Source organism: Tachysurus fulvidraco, chromosome 25 (assembly GCF_022655615.1).
Source record: "Tachysurus fulvidraco isolate hzauxx_2018 chromosome 25, HZAU_PFXX_2.0, whole genome shotgun sequence".
Classification (NCBI taxonomy): Eukaryota; Metazoa; Chordata; class Actinopteri; order Siluriformes; family Bagridae; genus Tachysurus; species Tachysurus fulvidraco.
In genome coordinates, this window is record NC_062542.1 from 14362656 (window position 1) to 14377938 (window position 15283).

The following is a 15283-nucleotide window of genomic DNA, read 5'->3' on the forward strand; positions in this document are numbered from 1 at the left end:
GACATCACCGGTGACATTAAATAGCAGTGACTGGTTAAATGTACTGCACGTTTTGAAGAGATCGCATCGTCTCAGCAGTAAAGATCTCAATGTTGTGTGTGTTCTGCAGAGAAACAGCGCAGGAGCTGGACAGCAAGGTTCAGCTCTATAACGAGATCCGCAGAAGGAAGAAAGAGAGGAAGGAGAGGAAGAGGCAAAAGAAGGGAGACGACTGTAGCATGCCTGGTCTCACCTGCTTCACCCACAACAACGACCACTGGCAGACCGCCCCCTTCTGGAACTGTACGGAAAGAACACGCTCATAATTTAATGCTTTTTAAGAGTCACAGCTCTAAAGTGTTTAGACGTTTCTGAACATCAGTCCGTTCTGTTCCAGTTTAAGATGTTTTATTGGCTTTTCTTTGTACAGTGGGAGGTTTCTGTGCCTGCACCAGCTCCAATAACAACACTTACTGGTGTCTGAGGACCATAAATGAAACCCACAACACTCTGTTCTGTGAGTTCGCAACTGGATTTCTCGAGTACTTCGATCTGAACAGTGACCCTTATCAGGTGAGTCAGTGACCACGCCCATTAAATTTTTTTTAATAAATAAAAATGGTCTTATAAAATACCATAAAAAATAAATATTTTAACAATTTTAAAAATCTAGTATGTTAATTTTATTGTTTTAATTACTTTTTTTTTTTTTTTTTTAACAAAACGCCTTTTACAAAAATAGGATTTCTTTAATATTTAACACATCCAAAAAAATAAACCTTGTGACACATTCCACTGGAATAAAGTTCTAAAGATGAAAAGGAATAAATGTGTAAAATTTAATTTGTCCTAAGTAACGGGTTTTATATGCTTAAGACTATTGATTATATCTTTTCAGGTGTCTTTGTGAAGTGGGCGGAGCTTGAACCCTTTAGTTTGAACCGATTAGTTTCAAATAACGAAGTCGTTATTAGTGGACAAGATAACAGAAGCGTTCGCCCAGGTTTATTTTCGAGAGCCGAGAGAACAAAGTCAGCTCTGCTTTCAGGGTGTGAAGGACGTACTCTGTACCCTGTCGATCTGTTTGTATCTGTGAGCTCATGTATGTGGAAGAGGGTAGATAGCGCTCATCCTAGCATCCTAGTGGCAGACGCTCATATCCAGAGCGTCATGCATTTTTATCTGCTTTTATACATTTGAGCCATTGAGGTTTAAGGGTCTTGCTCGAATAGTCCAGCAGTGGTAGCTTTGTGAACATGGGATTTGAACTCACAACCTACTCACACCTTAATAGGTCTCTCAAGTTTTGAATACAGTCAAGCGTGATCTCTTCACCCCCCCCCCCCAACCCCAATTTTCTTCATTGGTTGTTGTGTTAAATCTTACCCAGATAGTGCTATTTTCTGATTGGCTATTGTGTAGCCTCTTTATTTGATTCGCTGATAAGTGTCAGGCTCGACTAAGAACTTGAGACGAGCTTGATCCCTGCCCGGTTACATAGAGACGGCGGTGCGGACTGATACACTTTGGGCCCTGCGGCTTATTAAATATATGATAAATAGTCAAAAAGTTTTTCTGCGTGAGAAATAAGATGTGTGGAGGGAAAGCGTGAGAAAAGACCCAAATGCGTGACTGTCACTCTCAATGCGTGACACTTGACAGCCCTGCCTTAACCACTAAGCTACCACATCCCTGTGTGATACAGGGCAGCTCAATCCTGCATCAACATTAACATGAATCGTAGCAGCTTAAAAAAATCTTTAAGCGTTTCGGTAATATAAACGCTCTTGCGGTGTTGATTAACAAACACTTTATTGTGATCTACTCCTACTACTAGCACTATATCCAAACCCCCACACAGAACATGTATATTTTTGAACGTAACCTGACCCAGACGATGCTGGTGTGTTTGCAGCTGAGCAATGCGGTTTACACGGTGGATCGAGACATCCTGAACCAGCTCCACCTGCAGCTGATGGAGTTGAGGAGCTGCCAAGGCCACAAGCAGTGCAACCCCAGAGCCAAAAGCACAGACACAGGTACCACAACAGTCCTGTTTATACTCGGCTTTAGAAACATGCTGGACCGTCAGGCTCAGGAATATCATCATGCTCATATTTGACGCATTTATTTTTTCTGTCCTTATGCTCCAGCATGTTTCATCGGTTGTGCATCATTTCTGTGTGTTGCATGAAGCATGACTTCCTGACCATGTATTTGTACACAGTCGTGGGTTCGGACACTAGGTTCTTCTTCTTGTCATCCGTACACGTCCTTCTTATTCCCAAAGGAAGCAGAGCGCTAATCAGCCATGTTTTACATTTATCTCTCCTTCCAGCTCTTCATCCAGATCAGGAGTGAAAGTGTCATCTTGACCTTTTCATTTCGTTCTTAAATAATGTTCATATATCATAAATGTGTATATAAGGAATATACTGTATGTACTGTATAAAGATCTCAACCTCTGCCTTTCCTTGTACTGTATTTATTCTCAGAGGGGAATTCAAGTGCCATTAAATCAGGAAAATATATTAGTAATTTTATTACATCACCACCAAACATTTCAGTCGTCTACAACCATGTGGATTCAGTTTAAACTAATTTGGGTGTTTATCTAATGTGCTGGCTGATACGTCATTAACTCGGCCGGTAAATCTCCCGAAACACAAGCTGCGAGTAGCATCGTTGTCCAAGCAACACGCAGATCTCTTGTAAAATGTATCCTCATAAAGAAATATTCGTATTAGAAAAACGATATTCATATTAATTATTAGGTGTATTGATTATGTGAGGGTTGTGCTGTTATAAGAAAATAACCAACACCACACCACCACCCCAAAGTGTTGTATTCCTCTTATACCACAGCAGTTCACCAGTTACGATCATTTTTTTTACATTATACGATTCATATATTTAGTTACGTTTCATGTATATATGAGACAAGTTATCACTTACACCAAGGCAGAATTAAAGTCTTTTATTCTTTGTCTTGAAGTTAAAAAAATAGTAGATATTTATATTATTTAATATATATATATATATATATATATAAAAATCTTTTTAAAATATTTTTTAATATTTAAAATATTTTTAATCTTTAATATTATTTATTTATTTATTTATTTGTTAAATTTCTCAGTCCTGAAGACTTTTGCATGGCTCTGACACTGGAGACTCCTTCATTTTAAACACCCATATAAAAGTTTAATTCACAATCAGTGTTTTGTATTTTTTCTGTGGAAATCTAATCCGATTGTCAAAAATGTAAGCACAGGATTCGTCTTTTAAACTCCTAGCACTAAAGACACGTGTGTAGTGGCGTTCTCTGACCGTCGTATCCGTGTTCACACGTACGTTGAGTCTTTGGCCAAACATGTTATGATGATGATGTCACACGAGGTGCATCTTGGCCCAAATCTGCAGAAATTCTGTGGTAACTTTGGGGCAAAAAATGATTTAAACTTCATGATTTAAATTTCATGGCTTAACGAGGTTATATTACGATTGACGTTTCTCTGTGCGAAGCTATATTAGTAAATTTAGTTGCTAGCTTTAGAAAAATTGTGTGTGTGGTTTTTTTTTTTCTGTGCAGTTTTTCTGCTGGTCAAATTTTCTTACATTATAAATCGAGTCTCTTGAAGCTCTCGAGTCTCCTCTCTGTCTCTGATCTCTAACAGGGTTTCTCTTTAAGGCTTTAGCTGTGCATGAATAGACAACCGCAGAACTACAGTGTCTATCTTTTTCTTTTTTCTTTTTTTTTTCCTCCCCATCCATGATTGACACATTAACATTTGATTGCTCTTATTTTCCTGATCAGGGAGTAAAGATGGAGGAAGCTATGATCCACACAGGTATCCACCTTTTTTGATTTCATCCATGCCTTGTTTTTTCCCATATAACTGCATGGGCCAGCTCATTTCCACTAATCCATTAGGGCGCATCAAGCTGTGTGTGTGTGTGTGTGTGTGTGTGTGTGTGTGTGTGTGTGTGTGTGTGTGTGTGTGTGTGTGTGTGTGTGTGTGTGTGTGTGTGTGTGTGTGTGTGTGTGTGCGCGTGCTTGGCTAATAACATTTGTTCCAGAGGTTAATTCCAGCCAACTCGGATGTCAGTTCAGCAGTTTTTTGTGTGTGTGGTTTTTTTTTTTTGTTTTTCTTTCACAAATTTCTATTCAAAATTTTTTTCGAAACTTATTTGTAAGATTTTGGAGCACTGAACCCTGTCACTAAAGCCATTGTCAATAGCTTAGCTTTTATAACCGCGTATCCTTACGCAGCAAAATAGAAAACTGTTAAAGCTTTTTGTTCCCTACGAGTCAAAGGAACACACAAGGTTAGTTTTGTAAGTTCAGTTTCTCCTTTTAGTCCCCAGTAAGTTTAAGAGCATTTCTATTCGCCATGATAAAATAAATATAAATGCACGTTCGGTTTAATTCGGCTTAATTATATAGCTTACTGTTATGTATTCCATCAGTGACCAGCGTTACCTTAAAAATAAAGATATAACAGTATTTATAATATTAAATATCACATTGCAATCCAGCATTCCCCTTAAACGTTCGGTATTTTTACATACGGTCTCTTTTTCTCAGTATTCTATTTTTTACTTTAAATAAATAAACAAATAAATAAACAAATAAATTTATTTTTTCACTTGTCACTTCTTGACTTGCCGTCTTTTTTTGGCTTTACCGGGTTACCAGGCAACAGCAGCACCGAAAGTGGTCAAAGTTGAGGAGGCCAAGCCTTTCATTCCTGTGAGTCTCAGTGTCTGAAACGCTCTCTCTCTCCGTGCACATCTCAGATAGTCATCCATACCGTTTCCACACCAGAGACTAGACACAGTTCAGTGCTGATACGGTGTGGCTTTGTTGCTGCTTGTCCAGCTATATTGCCTGATCTGCTTTGGGAATGCTTGCTCCATCATCCAGGGCCTTGAACCTTTCCCTAATACACTGACTTGCAGATTTCCATTTCCTTGCATTCTTGTGTGTGTGTGTGTGTGTGTGTGTGTGTGTGTGTGTGTGTGTGTGTGTGTGTGTGTGTGTGTGTGTGTGTGTGTGTGTGTGTAGGTAGGTGTGTGTGTGTGTGTGTGTGTAGGTAGGTGTGTGTGCGTGTAGGTAGGTGTGTGTGCGTGTAGGTAGGTGTGTGTGCGTGTAGGTAGGTGTGTGTGCGTGTAGGTAGGTGTGTGTGCGCGTAGGTAGGTGTGTGTGCGCGTAGGTAGGTGTGTGTGCGCGTAGGTAGGCGTGTGCGCGCGTAGGTAGGCGTGTGCGTGTGTGCGCGTGTAGGTAGGTGTGTGCGTGTGTGCGCGTGTAGGTAGGTGTGTGCGTGTGTGCGCGTGTAGGTAGGTGTGTGCGTGTGTGCGCGTGTAGGTAGGTGTGTGCGTGTGTGCGCGTGTAGGTGTGTGTGTGTGCGCGTGTAGGTGTGTGTGTGTGCGCGTGTAGGTGTGTGTGTGTGCGCGTGTAGGTAGGTGTGTGTGTGTGTGTGCGCGTGTAGGTAGGTGTGTGCGTGTGTGCGCGTGTAGGTAGGTGTGTGCGTGTGTGCGCGTGTAGGTAGGTGTGTGTGTGTGTGTGCACGTGTAGGTGTGTGTGTGTGCGCGTGTAGGTAGGTGTGTAGGGGTGTGTGTGCGTGTAGGTAGGGGTGTGTGTGTGCGCGTGTAGGTAGGTGTGTAGGGGTGTGTGCGCGTGTAGGTAGGTGTGTAGGGGTGTGTGCGCGTGTAGGTAGGTGTGTAGGGGTGTGTGTGAGTGTAGGTAGGTGTGTGCGTGTGTGCGCGTGTAGGTAGGTGTGTGCGTGTGTGCGCGTGTAGGTAGGTGTGTGCGTGTGTGCGCGTGTAGGTAGGTGTGTAGGTGTGTGCGTGTGTGCGCGTGTAGGTAGGTGTGTGCGTGTGTGCGCGTGTAGGTAGGTGTGTGCGTGTGTGCGCGTGTAGGTAGGGGTGTGTGCGCGTGCGCGTGTAGGTAGGGGTGTGTGCGCGTGCGTGTAGGTAGGGGTGTGTGCGCGTGCGTGAAGGTAGGGGTGTGGTGTGTGCGTGCGTTTAGTAGGGTGTGGTGTGTGCGGGCGTGTAGGTAGGTGTGTCGGGGTGTGTGCGTGCGTGTAGGTAGGGGTGTGTGTGTGCGCGTGTAGGTAGGGGTGTGTGTGGCTGCGCGTGTAGGTAGGTGTGTGTGTGGCTGCGCGTGTAGGTAGGGGTGTGTGCGCGTGCGTGTAGGTAGGGGTGTGTGCGCGTGCGTGTAGGTAGGGGTGTGTGCGCGTGCGTGTAGGTAGGGGTGTGTGCGCGTGCGTGTAGGTAGGGGTGTGTGTGCGTGCGTGTAGGTAGGGGTGTGTGTGCGTGTAGGTAGGGGTGTGTGTGCGTGCGTGTAGGTAGGGGTGTGTGTGTGTGCGTGCGTGTAGGTAGGGGTGTGTGTGTGTGCGTGCGTGTAGGTAGGGGTGTGTGTGTGTGCGTGCGTGTAGGTAGGGGTGTGTGTGTGCGTGTAGGTAGGGGTGTACGTGTGTGTGTAGGGGTGTGCGTGTGTGTGTGTAGGGGTGTGCGTGTGGGTATGTAGGGGTGTGTGTGTGCGTAGGTGTGTGTGTAGGTTTGTGTGTGTGTGTATGTGTGTGTGTGGGGGGGGGGTCTTTCCCCCTTTTCTTTCTTTCATTCCAGGTCACCTGGAATTTTCAAGATAAAAAAAGCATTTTGTTGTGTTTGACATTCCTTAATTTGTTGGGATTTTATCCATCTGTGTGTTCAGGCCATTGAGAACTTCTGGTTATCTGCTTTTGTGTCTCAGTGCTTATTGCTTTAGATGGTAGTGGCATTTATGTAAAGTGTTTTATTTCTGCACCATTTTATTCACTCTGTTCTACTTTTTCGAGGCCATGCATGGTTGCATGTTTTTAGACACCATCCAAATTTGTGCTCCAAAGAGCTTCTTCTCTCCCTCAGACTTGACCGTGTCACCCTGTTCTCCTTCCTTCCCTCCAGCACACAGCCTGCATGGGACGGGCGCCGATCTTAAGCTGCCCGACTTCACCGAGGACGCCAACTGGCACGGACTGGCACAACTGTACAGCGTGAACGAGAGTCTGTTTGAGCACAGACACGACTACAGTCCCAGCCTGGAAGACTGGGCCAACTTTGAGAAGGATGTAGATAGTATGTTTGCACTGCTGAGCAATTTAATGAAACTGACCCGAACTGAGAAGCTGGAGCCGTGGGCAGACCTGGGGTCGGGGGCCGGGGGTATGGAGGAAGCCAGCGGAGCAGGATTGCCTCTCACTTCGGGACCTCAAAAAAATACCTCCATGACCCCTGTGACTCCTCCTCAGCGGACCCGCCAATCAGCAAATGAGCTCCCAGAAGGACTTCCTACTAAACCTTCAGACCACGCCTCAAAGCGTCTGGAAAATTTGCAGCCTCAGAACCTGCAGAACGAGCTAGATCGAGACGACTTGAACTTCAGCGGGAACGGACTCACCGAGCTGGAAACACACCTGGATTTTCTGCTCGGCAGCTCTGCCTTGGAGATGCCACAAGATTTCAGCAGATCCCTAGCAGGAAAAGGAGGACATCTTACAGAAAAAGAGGATGAAGGGGAGGATATCTTTGAGGCCCAGGTCTACCTACCAGCCAGGCTTCCATCACGAGCAGAGAAGACGTCTCCGTCCCAGCGTCCGCCCCAAAATCTCCTAACCCTCTATGCCCAAGAGCCCCATGAATCTCAGGACTCAGAAGGAAGCGGTCTGCCAGTTTCTTCTTCCAGCACATTGCTCTGACAAAAAAAAAAAAAAAAAGCCCCAAAGCCATTTATCCTCAGAGACACTAAGTGCTGGATCTTAGAGATTGGGCTAAATATTGTATTATGGAACAATTTTATTGTTTTAATTTTTTTTTTTACAGGAGCTTTCATTTATTAGAAATCAGTGTTATGTATTTTGTAAGACATACCTTTATATATATATATATTTAGAGATCAAGAGCCTTAATGCAACATAATGTTGGGTTTCTGTACATTTCAACACCAACACAGAGCTGTAATGTATTTTTGTAAAGACTCTACAAGTTGGTGAAACCATTGCACTCAGACATCCAAGAACCACAAGGGGGGGAGAAAAAAAAACATTGTGAAAGGTTTAATGCACTTTCTCAAACACTGACGATCTCAACAGTACACACAGGACACCAGGCTTTAACCTGAGAGCACAGAACAACCTGAAAGAATCTATAACATAGAACTGTAATATTCCTGGATGAGGAGGTCAGGATAAGGTCACGATCAGTTTCTTCTTTTTAATCCTGCGATTCAGATTTTTATGCGATCGTTGTCTCATTGTCTAGAAGGAGCTGTGTTTTCTGTTTAATTGCACAACACATGTAGGTTTACAGTATTACACTCTGCTCGAGCACGTTTTTTTTGTCACGAGATCATACGCCGGATCCGGTTCGTGTGAATGGGATCGGTTCGTTTCTCAGCTGTATTTACTTTACATATAATGCGTTCACAAGTGCACGAGCACGCTCACAAGAATCTCTGAACCTGAACGAAGTGCTGCTCCATGCCTGTACTCGTCCTCTCCTTCACCCCACCCCACCCCCTCCTCGACCACCTTTTTTTTTTTTCTTTTCTTTTTTTTTAAAGAAATAGAATAATGTCTGGTTTCATGTCTGAAGTAAAATATGTTGATCTCTGGACTGATTTCACTAAAATGCATAAAATGCTGTTTTGTTTTTTGGGGTTTTTTTTTAATCCATTGGAAGAAACAATTCTGGCTTCTGGAAAGCCGAGAAGCTGTTATGAAATAAACTTTATCGTCAAATAGATTTTTTATTTTATTGTTAAAATGAAACCTCTTCAAACATCTTTCCATCTGCTTCGTAAAACCACAGTAGAGGTTATAAACACTTTGTGGCTTTTACCACAACGATCATCCTCTCTGAGGCACCGAGGTTCTTCAGCCGGTGTCCATAGTTTATGCAGAAATCTGCTGATCTCTGATCAGTGTCTTTCTTGGCCTGAAGAGTTTTTTTTCTCCTGACACATAAGATTAAAAAAGTCTTATAATACTCATATACAACACTTTAATAACAATAGAAGAAACTGGTAACCATTTTACCGAAATAAAAAAAATAATAAATGAAATGTTGCCATTTAAATAATGTTTGGTTTTTTTTTTTTTTTTTTTATTATTGTTGTCGATCATCAATTTTTTCCTCCATTCGTTCGTTGACCGATTTTCTATCGAGTGTAAAATTTTGTCTTGAGACTAATTCCGTCTCTTCTGGTTCGTTATTCTGTGGAACTGATTCTTCATCTGATTTCAGGGAGTTTATTTGTTAAGCCGTAAGATCTTTCATTTGGAAATGTTTAAAGGCTGCTTAAGGCAGGTTGTGGGACAAACAACAGAACAGCAAGTGCAGATCTTATCCCAATGACTCGATTGATCATTGCTCCAAATTCCTTAACCGTGAGGGAAAAGCAGCGTGTAAATCATGTCGAGGCTCACTGTATAAAATTGAGGCGTCCATATTTGTTACGACACGAATGAAATGCCAGCAAATGTTTTATTATTCCTTACTTACAGGCCAAGGATATTATGTGTGAGCACTGCTGGATCTCCGCTCATTGCTCTGAGAAAAAGTTTACATCCCACACTGTTTCTACGTTAATTAGTCTATGGATAAAGAATTCCAGCAAGTTAAACATGATGTGAGGAAATCATGCAGCAAAAACAAGATAAAAATAAATCAATAGAAAATGACAGAACATTTCTATCACATTTAACTCCATACATGGACAAAAAAAAATCTGAACCTGGCCATCGGCAAAATTTTTTTCATAAAAGAACAAAATATGAAGTTTTTAAAGTATAAAATGAACTATGCATACGCAAGATAATATGGAAAATGTATTAAACATAAACATAACATAAAATAGGGATCTATTTTTTTTCAATTTAATGTAAGATGAGCAAGTTAGAGGTGAGCGCTGTGTTCAAGGGCCCCAAAACCAGGTAAGTGATTGTACCACTAGATGGCAGTGTTGGGTCAGAAACATGATTTTAATGACTGCTGGAACGCAAAATGACTCGTAAGTGTGAACTCATCATATCAACAGTGTGTGTGAAAAGAAGTTGCACAAGTGAATAATCACATGAGTTTACTTTAAGGGTAACTTGGAGAAAATCTGATAAAAGTAACTACAATAAAAACAGGATCTAGACACAATGTGTAGGAAAGGTATAGGGAATATCACTTATTCTAAGGCCCTAATTAGTTAAAGTGTAGGTGATGTTAATTAAAGCAGTCTGATTAGTGTGTGGACTGTAATGTATATGTAATTCTCCCACAAAGCACTCAGATCTTTTCTCCAGCATATTGTAATTGAAATAAAATGATGATTACAGAGTTAACCTGTGATCCATCAGCTGCAACAAGAGGCTGTTTAATCTAGTGTGTGTGTGTGTGTGTGTGTGTGTGTGTGTGTGTGTTTGTGTGTGCGTGTGTGTGTATGAGCAAGTCCTGATCTGAACCCGAGTTAAGCTGTAGTTTACTTGCAAGAGACAGGACTGAGATCATAAAGACCTGAAGCAAGCAATATGTGAAAACAGCTATATTTAATTAAGGAAAAAAGCAGTGGCTTTTGAATAAGGAATTATTGTTATAGGCTTGGGGGTCACGGTGGCTTAGTGGTTAGCACGTTCGCCTCACTCCTCCAGGGTTGGGGGTTTGAATCCCACCTCTGCCTTGTGTGTGTGGAGTTTGCATGTTCTCCCCGTGCCTCGAGGGTTTCCTCCGGGTACTCCGGTTTCCTCCCCTGGTCCAAAGACATGCATGGTAGGTTGATTGGCATCTCTGGAAAATTGTCTGTAGTGTGTGTGTGAGTGAATGAGAGTGTGTGTGAGACCTGTGATGGGTTGGCACTCCGTCCAGTGTGTATCCTGCCTCGATGCCCGATGACGCCTGAGATAGGCACAGGCTCACCGTGACCCGAGTAGTTCGGATAAAATACTTTAAGAAAATTAATGAATGAACGAATGAATGAATGTTATAGGCTTATGTCATGGGTGTCTGTGATTTAGACGGTGGACTTGGGCTTAATTTGTGTTGTCTCGAGTGAAAGTTCAGGAAATAAAAAGCACCATGGTTTCAAGAAATAGCCACAATCTTATTGTACACATTAAAATAATGAGCTCATTCATGTAATTATCCCATCAGCCAATCGTATGGCGAAAGCCCAATTTATTCGAACATGCAGATACATGTGAAAAGTGAAATAAAAGTTCATCAGATGGAAAGGCCTTGTAGATGAGAGCGATCACAAGAAAATGGGTCGAGCTGTCAGGCTTCAGTAAAAATAACCACTCTTTACAACCATAGTGAGCAGAAAAGAACACAGCATTAAACCATAAGTGAGATGTGCTTATCAGAAGACTGCATGTGGTTCAACTCCAGTTCGTCTCAAATGACACTTGACCTTCTGCATTTTTTGGAGGGGTCATTTGCAGCACTATTAATTATTCTAATCTGAAGTGTTGACACTCAGCACGTGCTCAGTTGCATCCTCTGCCGCTCTGGATAAAGTCACCATTTTAATGAATTCATCATCAGAGACATTTTGTAAGTTTTTTGCCTCATTTGCAGAAAAATTTTAATTAATTTATTTATTTATGGATTTATTGAATGCAAAATAGACTTGCTGTTATTAATTATAGTCTGACTGATTGATTGTGACAGTGATGCTGAGAGACGGTTGATAGTGTGGTCACTTGTAAGTGTTTCCTGTACAATTATTTAACATTTTGAACAAAAACAATAAAGAGATTCCACTTATTTATTTTTATTCTAAAACACTATCATGAACCTCAGCGACACTTACGAGCTGTGATCGGTGTGCTCGTGTCTGGTACAATCATTATACATGGACATTATTTATTGCAAAATTTTAATAATGAGCAAATATCCACTCACAGACTTAATGGATTATGATATTGGTGGATTCAGTTGTAACCTTTATTATCAATAGATAAATGTATTATTGCAAAAAAAAAAAAAAAAAAAGGACCTTTAGTATGTGACATGAAATCATGTATGCATGCAGTATTAATAACAATAATAATAATAAGAAGAAGAGAAGATCCATAACAAAAACAACAGGTTTCTATCATATGAGCATAACATTTTTTGACTGTAAGGAAGTCAAGCGTCAAGCTACTGATACTTCATGTCTGTCACACCTTCTGGCTCTAGACTTTTAGTTATGATGTCATAGCTAGTCTTGCCAGAGTCCCTGTCTGCACTTTGCACATAATGTACATTGTCCATCACCTGATTACAATCATACCTAACAATTTTCCTTTCTCTCTGTCAAGCTATACTGTATATGCCACTCCCGAGCTCCTGGTGTTCCGAGTTCCTAGCCTGGTTGTCTCTTCTTACGAAGCAACTTCGTCAATCCTGACGTTTTACTCCTGGCTGGAGTCTCGTCGCCCGGTGGTCACCCTGCCAGGGATTGATCCACAGTACATGGTCAGACAGTGACTCATGGCATTGTCATCAGCAATCACGTCTGTTCTGACCTCAGAGTTAACGATTAATCAGTAGTTCCTCAGAGCTCTCGGTTGCACTATTAAACTGTTGTAGAAAGGACATTATTTACATTTACACTGTTTCCTGTCCAGTGTCACCCCAATGAGGAAGAGGTTCCTCTCTGAGTCTCAATGTTTCTTCCTCTTATCATCTCATTATATATATATATATACACCTCCAGGCTGTGTAAGGGCTATTTGACCATGAAGGACAGTGATAGGGTGCTGCACCAGATGACCTGGCCTCCACAGTCACCGGACCTGAACCCGATCGAGATGGTTTGGGGTGAGCTGGACCGCAGAGTGAAGGCAAAAGGTCCAACAAGTGCTAAGCATCTCTGGGAACTCCTTCAAGACTGTTGGAAGACCATTTCAGGTGACGACCTCTTGAAGCCCATCAAGAGAATGCCAAGAGTGTGCAAAGCAGTAATCCAAGCAAAAGGTGGCTACTTTGAAGAACCTAGAATTTGACATATTTTCAGTTGTTTCACACTTTTTTGCTATGTACGTATATAATTCCACACGTGTTCATTCATAGTTTTGATGCCTTCAGTGTGAATCTACAATTTTCATAGTCATGAAAATAAAGAAAACTCTTTGAATGAGAAGGGGTGTCCAAACTTTTGGTCTGTACTGTATATATATATATAATTTTAACCTTTAATTGTTTATATTCTTTTATTTATTTTATTCTATTCTTTTTTACCTAATTATGATGATGATGATGATAATGATATTATTATTATTATTATTATTATTATTATTATATTTATTTTCTCTCTCTCTCTCTCTCTCTCTCTCTCTCTCTCTCTCTCTCTCTCTCTCTCTCTCTCCTGTTTCTATACTTCTGTAAAGCTGCTTTGAGACAATGGGAAATTGTTAAAAGAGCTGTAGAAATGAACTAAAAGTAAATCGAGTCGCTAGACTACAAGTGAATGGGATTAAAACACTACATCTCCCAGAATCCCTCAGCTTTTCCGACCGCCTCTAAATCCGCAATCTCATTCAGTAGCTCAGCGTCCACGACGAGGACAGCAGTATCTACCTCCGAGTGAGTACTTCTCCACCTTTCTCCACCTCTCTCACCTTTCTACACCTCCACCTGCTTCTCACTCTTTCATCCCTCCATCGCGTTAGAGGAATAGTCAGTGCGCTCGCGCGCCCGCGCGCGCACTGTGTTTCTTTCTTTCTCTCTCTCTCCTTCTTTCACTGTTGTCTTTCAGCTGCTGTAGTTTCTCGGCTTCATTTGTCTCCTTCGAAAGTCGTGACTTCTTCACGTTTTTTGTCTGTTTATTACGCAGAAATACGAGTCTTTTCGCGTGAAATGAATTTGTCCTCTTTTTTTTTTAATTATTATTCTTATTATTTTCCATCAGTTTATTCAGGAGTCGGTTTTTTTTCCTCCTCCACACTGGGACTCTTCTTTGTCTCCCTTCGGTTGTTTCTCTGTAGATGTGAGGACTGATTATGACTTCATCCTCATAGTGAAGCTCTTATATCTCATTGTTTTCCATGGATTCTGTTGATGATGATGATGATTATGATGATGATGATTAATTCCTTGTTTAATTGGATGATGTATTGTTTTCTGCTTTTGGTTTAGGAAACACAACAACAACAAAACAACAACATGTTGGAGAGACTCCTGATGCGGTGACAACTGGTGACAAAAAGCCTTTCAGAGTGATGACATTTGGTACCTTTTTAAAGCGGACGTGTTTAGTAGCCTACGATACGCCGAGGTCAAAAACAGCCGAAGTATGGACGCTGCTTTAGATACGTTTTAAAGAGGACAATTGGCATGTGGCAAATTTTCTTCTTTATTTGCCCAAATATCTTTGTGTGTAGATCATGCGTGGAGATTCGTTGATTCGGAGACGTTTGTGCTGTCGAGGCTGTAAATCGCTTTCCTGCCTTGTGCACTTTCTTCAGCTTGTACATCCTGCACCTGAATCACGCCTTTGATTATTCAGGATCCGAGTTTGTTTTAAAATGACTTCCTCTGATAACGGCGAGACCGGGTGTGACGTATCAGAGCCTAGTGAAGTCACCAATCTTCAAGGACGATGTGGCGACTCTGGGAGTTCCTACAAATCCAAAAGTTTACCGGTCCTGAACGGAGGCTGTCCTGCAGCCGACAAGGCTTTGGAGCCGATGCTTCCGTCTACGTTAACTTCGATCCATACAGACCGACTTGTATTCAGCGGTGTGCAGAGGAAAAGTGGCTCCAGCCAGCTGGACTCTCCATCTCAAACAGACTTCTCACCGTCCAGCATGTCCAGCATGGTGGGTCTGAGCGGCTCTATGAGACCTGATGGAAGCAGGGCTGGGGGCAAAAACAAAGGATTCTCTTTATCAAGGATTGTGGGCTTCCCAGTGAGGAAGTATGTCAGGGTGATTCTAGCAGACTCGAGGTGTTTCCTGTTCTGTATGTGCTACCTGACGTTCATCCAGTCGCTGATGGTCTCAGGTTATCTGAGCAGTGTGATTACCACCATCGAGAAGCGGTACAGCCTGAGGAGCTCCGAGTCAGGGCTGTTAGTGAGCTGCTTCGATATCGGAAGCCTGCTTGTCGTGGTCTTCATCAGCTACTTCGGGGGACGTGGGCAAAGGCCGCGCTGGCTGGCCGTTGGTGGGGTTTTCATAGCCGTTGGGGCAGCTCTGTTCTCTCTTCCTCACTTCATCTCACCGCCGTATCAGATCCAGGAAGTGAACTCGTCTACAGGAAACGAGGGCCTCTGCTTGAACGGGAA

At 42.3% G+C, this 15283-nt stretch overlaps 2 protein-coding genes across 12 annotated transcripts in view; both read left to right on the top strand.

Annotated features, from left to right (window-relative positions):
* Positions 1 to 8764, top strand: part of sulf1 (sulfatase 1) — a 94464-nt gene extending 85700 nt beyond the window's left edge. For 2 of the 6 annotated variants that reach the window (XM_047808727.1, XM_047808726.1), the window contains exons 15-18: positions 110 to 282; positions 410 to 552; positions 1895 to 2018; positions 6931 to 8764. In XM_047808727.1, coding sequence (XP_047664683.1) covers positions 110 to 282; positions 410 to 552; positions 1895 to 2018; positions 6931 to 7721 — 1231 coding nt within the window. In that variant the 3' untranslated portion in view covers positions 7722 to 8764. The other 4 variants (XM_027174643.2, XM_047808728.1, XM_047808729.1 and 1 more) reach the window with 4 other exon arrangements.
* Positions 8765 to 13454: 4690 nt separating this feature from the next.
* Positions 13455 to 15283, top strand: part of LOC113660841 (solute carrier organic anion transporter family member 5A1) — a 44545-nt gene continuing 42716 nt past the window's right edge. For 4 of the 6 annotated variants that reach the window (XM_047808673.1, XM_047808676.1, XM_047808677.1 and 1 more), the window contains exons 1-2: positions 13455 to 13581; positions 14134 to 15283. The exon at positions 14134 to 15283 is cut by the window's right edge and continues 191 nt beyond it. In XM_047808673.1, coding sequence (XP_047664629.1) covers positions 14523 to 15283 — 761 coding nt within the window. In that variant the 5' untranslated portion in view covers positions 13455 to 13581; positions 14134 to 14522. Of the gene's footprint in view, positions 13582 to 13718; positions 13985 to 14133 lie in introns of those variants that run through there. The other 2 variants (XM_047808675.1, XM_047808674.1) reach the window with 2 other exon arrangements.